The 6,022-nt window shown below is 43.3% G+C and overlaps 1 protein-coding gene across 1 annotated transcript; it reads left to right on the top strand.

The window, feature by feature from the left end:
- The first annotated feature begins 315 nt into the window (after window positions 1-315).
- On the top strand, window positions 316-3,179 carry LOC135638018 (expansin-A10-like). Its single transcript, XM_065150945.1, has 3 exons — window positions 316-668; window positions 755-1,070; window positions 2,760-3,179. Exons 1-3 carry the CDS (start codon window positions 467-469, stop codon window positions 3,067-3,069), a joined length of 828 nt encoding a protein of 275 aa, XP_065007017.1. The 5' UTR covers window positions 316-466; the 3' UTR covers window positions 3,070-3,179.
- The last annotated feature ends 2,843 nt before the right edge of the window (window positions 3,180-6,022 follow it).

Raw genomic sequence — 6,022 nt, 5'->3', positions numbered from 1 at the left:
TTAGACTCTAGAATCTGATTAAGAATACCGGATATAGATCGTCATTCTGTATAGATTTCTCGTAAGGATATATACTCTAGAATTCAATCTGTATGACATTTGAATGCAAAATTAACATACATTGCTTTCTTTCAAAATTAACAATACCAAATCGAGAAGCATACATTGCTTTCTTTAAAAAAGATGGCCAGGAGTTCATCAAAACTACAGTAACTTAGAGATCAATATGAAGCAACAGGGAGGTCCCCACGTCACTCCAACCAAGTAACCGGTGAGCTCCTGTTAAAGCCAAAAGCCGCAGCACGCAAACGAGGCTAAAAGACAAGTGCGATCACCGCTACTCCCCACTCATTCCCCTTGGCTTTTAGTTTCGCCACTCCCCGTCAGCCCCATCCCCATTGCAACTCAGCCCTGTGTCTCCACCGCACTCTCTCAACACCACCACCACCTCCTCCCCACTCCACAAATGCCGCCGACACCATCATTACCACCTCCACCTAAGTCCGACCTCCGCCAATTATTCGCTCTCCTCTTCCTCTTCCACTCTCTGCGCTCACGCTTGGCCGCAGCTCACCAGGGTTCATCCTCCTATGCTGCTGCCGCTCTCACGGAATGGCGCTCCGCCCATGCCTCCTACTACGCCGCCTCCGACCCGCGCGACACCTTTGGTCCGCTCCGATCTCAATCTCCTTCCTTCCCCCTTTTTGCTCCTCCTGTCTCTGTGGATGGATCTCACTGGTTTTCTGGCCGACAGGGGGCGCGTGCGGGTACGGCGACCTAGGGAAGAGCGGGTACGGGATGGCGACGGCGGGGCTGAGCGATGCGCTGTTCGAGAAGGGCGCGGGGTGCGGCGGCTGTTACGAGGTGCGGTGCGTGGAGGAGCTGCGCTACTGCCTGCCGGGGACTTCCATCGTGCTCACCGCTACCAATTTCTGCGCTCCCAACTACGGCCTCCCGGCGGACGCAGGTGGGATCTGCAACCATCCCAACCACCACCTCCTCATGCCTATCCAAGCCTTTGAGAAGATCGCCATCTGGAAGGCCGGCGTCATGCCCATCCAGTACCGCAGGTCCGTGATCTACTTCTTCCTTTTCACCCCTACGATGCTTTTCCTTATCCTCTCTTCTTGGTTATTATCTTTCTTGTCCACATTGAGTTCATTTATGACGGTCAATTTGGAATTAGATTCTGAAAGGCTTCATTTTGATTTGTGATTGGTGAAAATTATGTTCGATTGAACTGAAAATGACTTGATTTCTTCAGTATGGAGTAGCGTTGAACTCGACTCTGATTCATCTGATGCTTGGACACATCATGAAATGGTTCAAATTCTTTAGTTAGCCTAGGACTGGGGATACATGACTCTGATTCATGATCCACCTCTGTCTGATCTCATCCCATAGTGAACTTATCATTTAAAGATGAAAAAAAAAAAAAAGTTGACATTTTGTGGCCAGGTTGAGTTGGTCAACCAAACCCATTTACCAAAGACAAATTTCTTAGTTCATCTGTGTAAATTGTGTGGAACTACAGTCGACCACCATCTTGAATTGATCTTATCTTAGGGAACTGCAACTGTCTCTGGTTAGATCTGATTCTACATTCGACCACCATCTTGAATTGATCTTATCTTAGGGAACTGCAACTGTCTCTGGTTAGATCTGATTCTACATTCGACCACCATCTTGAATTGATCTTATCTTAGGGAACTGCAACTGTCTCTGGTTAGATCTGATTCTACATTCGACCACCATCTCTGTACTTGATAAGATAAGGAAAGGTGGATTTAGTTTAATTAGAATAGATACAAATGAAGTGGAGTTTTCTTTAATGGAAGCAGAGTTATTTATGTAAATAAATTCACACAAACACAGTCTTCAATGAAGTTTTTACCTTTTTCTTTGGGTTATATAGATAATTTTCATAGCAACCAACAAATTTATTTCATCTTTCTTCTTATTCCATGTGCCAATGTTTAGAAATTTAGCTTTTTGTCCAACAGCGTGGTTTGTCAATCATTGAATTGGTCTTGGTGTTGGACTTGATGCATGACAAATTTAAAAGGCCTTATAATGTGCCAAGAGCCTAATACCAATTATGATTGGAGATGTTCCATGACTGTGAATAAGTTGATTCGATGTTAGGGTTAATTTCAGAAATTCTTTAATAGCTGGCTTCGCTAGATGTCAGGTATCACTGTATCTGTTACCTCTATACCATTTGGTATTACATTTAAGTTTGCAAGAACTGTAAACAACTGAAGGATTTTTAACTATTCCTACGGAGCATTCAGTTTCTCTCCGGACTAATCCTTTTGTGATGGTGAACTGAAGATGAAATCACTTGTCTTTTAATAAGGGACTGACAGTTCTGCATCTTGAGTAGTTCAGCTCTTCCTTTTAGTCTACCATTTATTTAACACATTATAATGTTGGTGGAGACAGCAAACAAAGTTGCAAAGGATGTTTAAATGAACTTGGTCCTCTTTCTGCAGCGGTTACCTTTTTCACCGGTGCAAAGCTTAGAAACTGACTTCCAACTGTGGTCTTTAATGACCATCTGCTTTGTTGGTTCTCACACAGTCTCTTGTTTCACTGCAACTCTCCGTCAAACGAAATTAAATCTAGACTCTCAGAAGCTCTCCATATAAGAAACAATAGTCTGATACTTTTAGAAACAAAATAAATTTGTGGTCGCGAGTAATATATCTGACTTGATGAGTATCACTAAATTTTGCAATTTGGAATTGTGCACACAGGGTCAAGTGCATACGAGAAGATGGTGTTCGGTTTACCATAGATGGCAAGGGCTTCTTCTACACAGTGCTGATCAGTAATGTGGCAGGTGCTGGTGATGTTACGGCGGTGAAGATAAAGGGGTCAGTGACTGGGTGGCTGCCCATGGGCCGAACCTGGGGCCAGAATTGGCACATCAGTGCTGACCTCAAGGGTCAGGCATTGTCCTTCGAGGTCACCTCCAGCGACGGTGTCACCCTGACCTCCTACAATGTCGCCCCCAAGGACTGGGATTTCGGCAAAACCTATGTCGGCAAGCAATTCCCCTTCTGATGTATCACAATCTTATTATTATAAATTAGCAATTTTCTTGTTGTTGTACTTCTATTGTGGATATACATATTCAAGAAACAAGAGATTAATATGGAGGAGATTAGATTTTATTTGGAATTTATCCCATGCAGAGAGTTCCATTTTTGTATAATTTGTCATGGTATGCTCTTTTGTCATGGTTCTGAGATCTTTTCATTTGTTATGACTGACTTCATAGGATTCGAATTACATCCAAGATAGATGAAACTTAAGTTAAATAAAAAAGCAGGAAGGTGTTTAATGGATTATGTTTTTGGAACTCACTTTTGCTAATAAACTTAATGTTGCTTCCGGATGCCTATCTCTAATATGTATGATGGGATATAAAGTTAAACTAAAATTTTTGTACATGAATAAATACTATCAGATCTAATACGTAGCTAAATTAAATTGAATCACGATAAAATAGAAAACCAAGATATAAATGAAAAATTCCTCCAATCTAAAGAGTAAAAACCATGAGGCAAACTAGAGATAATCCACTATGAGAATAATGAATATACAAATCTCAATCTTTTACCCAAAATCCTAGTAACAATTACAAGAGAATAAATAAGATACAAGGATAATGTCACTGTACACAATATATAAATCCTCCATAAATAATCACAGCAAGAGTCTACTGTAGATTTGATCTAACCTAAGATGAGAACACTACTAGATGATTGAGAACAGTCTCTCTGTATTATCCTCGTTTTCTTCATTTTCTTTATCTTATTTTTCTGTCTTTTTCTCCTCTTCTTTTAATTAAGATGTTGCCAAAATTCTGCCACGTTGTTGCAGTTTTCCTCCTCTTTTTGCAACCACCACTCACCCCCTAATATGAATTAGGGTTAGGTTAAGAGAGTAGGTGGGCTGTGAGCTGTTCAAGCCCACTATGGGCTGAACCATGGCTGTCAGCCGAACAATCTCCCCCTTCAGACCATAAAGGAAGCTGTCCCATGACTCCTCAATGTGAAGCCATGCTGAACAGCTTGTCACGGACAAACTTCTAAACAGGATGTTTGATGTAATGCTTATGTATGTCTGTGTCTTTTGGTATATTCATGCTTTGCACAGCATATAGAGGGACGATCGAAGGCTTAATAGTCCTATTTTAGTTGGGTTTGGTAGCCGCTTTAAGCTTGTAAATAAAGGTTGTGTCATGTGGACACTTGTGAGAGATATTCGATCTGTAGTGGATCATTTTGACCCTTTGTTATACAACTGTTCAGAACTTGTAAAGTCTATTTGTAATTTGCATTATCTAGAAAGTGTTTCATGTTTGCTTGTGGATCTTAAGTGAGGCGCTTTCTCTAACTCGTTTTCTCTTTTGTAGATCCTAGGGGGCCATGGGAGGCTTTGGGGAGGCTGACCTTTATGGACGAACACACAAGGGTACTGCATGACTTAGGCAAAACCAACTAAGTCCGTAACATATGATATCAGAGTAGGACAAGCACTCATAGAAATATTTGGTATGTAAACATGGGGGACCTAGCGGGCCTGTGTTGAGGGCAGTCAGCACACGTACGACCATTTGGGGCAAAATGAGCATGGAGATATAGGGAAAATGAGTCGCTCGGAGGAGCGGGCATCTGAGATTGGCATTCAGAGGAATGACCAACCCTTCGCGCAAGAGGCACCATGAGAACAAGCAAGCTTGGAAGAATGCGGAGTGTACAAAGGTTGGGATGGTTGAGTTTGAGCTATGACTCAACGTTGACAACTATACTTGATAGTAATTAAGGCAAGCAAGACGCTTAGTAAAAGATGAGACCATGCAAGGTGGAATGAGTTGCTCAGCGACCGAAAGAGTTATGTAAAACTCATAGAGGTGAGGGGAATTGCTAACTCGAAGAATTCGGTACTTATGCATGGGCTTGTATGCGGACAATAGAATGTTCGCGGCCATCCCAAGGCGACCGAAACTCGGTGCTATGGAGCATTGAATCTTTCTCTTCGGCATATGAAGGATACGTTTGTAGGAGGCTGAAGTATGCAGCGAGTTCAGCATGTTGCTAGGCCTTGAGTGGTGTAGTGGGGGCTGTATTGACGTGGAGTCGCAATCTAGCAAGTGCATTTGTAGGAGGCAGAACGATGCACAATTTGTTCAGCAAATTGGAGTAGTCCAAGGGGATGGTGGTCTCCGAAACAAAGAGAGATGCTGCTCTAACGGGATAGATGCAGGGTGTCATTCTGACATTGACACTGTACCGGGTGGTACCACCGCCCAGTCTAGCGATATCACTACTTGGGGGCCTATGCTGGGCAGTACCACCACCTGGCACCCTGCTATGGGCGGTACAACCGCCCAAACTGGTTGTAACACCACCTAACACAGTCTCAAAGACTGTGCCACGACGGTGCCACTTTTTGGGGCACTGTTTGGGCCTCTCATTGGGCTCAACACAGTCCTTACATGGGCCTAACTAGCCCATAGTTGGGTTGGCCTAAATCCAAACCCAATTATGTGCTAACTACAATTCCTAAGACATTTGCTAAGCTAAATAAGTCACTATGTCTTAGTTTCTTCCGACGAGCTTCCGGTGATCTTTCGGCGAACTTCCGATGATCTCTCGGCAATATTTCGGTGGACTCCCGGCAAGCTCCTAGACTTCACGACGATCTTCTTTGGTGAGTTCCGATGAGCTTCTCTGGCAAGCTTCGAGACTTCTCGGTTGGTTCCGACAGAACTTTCGACGAACTATCACGGACTTAGTTGGTTTTGCCTAAGTTGTGCGGCACCCTTGCGTGTCCGTCCGCAAAGGTCAGCCTCTCCGAAGCCTCCCATTGTCCCTTAGGACCAACAAAAGAGAGAACGGGTTAGAGAGAACGCCTCAATTGGGATCCACAAGAAAACATATCCGAAAATCACTTCATAGACAATGCAAATTACAAACAGACTTTACAAGCTCTGAACAGTTGCACAATA

Source organism: Musa acuminata, chromosome BXJ3-5 (genome assembly GCF_036884655.1).
Source record: "Musa acuminata AAA Group cultivar baxijiao chromosome BXJ3-5, Cavendish_Baxijiao_AAA, whole genome shotgun sequence".
NCBI classification, from domain to species: Eukaryota; Viridiplantae; Streptophyta; class Magnoliopsida; order Zingiberales; family Musaceae; genus Musa; species Musa acuminata.
This window is presented reverse-complemented; position numbering and strand designations above follow the sequence as displayed.

What these genes read in the sequence shown, in the direction of transcription:
- LOC135638018 (XM_065150945.1), top strand. Translation starts at nt 467, where the DNA reads ATGCCGCCGACACCATCATTACCACCTCCACCTAAGTCCGACCTCCGC. An exon ending in CGACCCGCGCGACACCTTTG is followed by an intron (nt 669 to 754) that starts GTCCGCTCCGAT and finishes TCTGGCCGACAG; the next exon opens with GGGGCGCGTGCGGGTACGGC. An exon ending in ATGCCCATCCAGTACCGCAG is followed by an intron (nt 1,071 to 2,759) that starts GTCCGTGATCTA and finishes TTGTGCACACAG; the next exon opens with GGTCAAGTGCATACGAGAAG.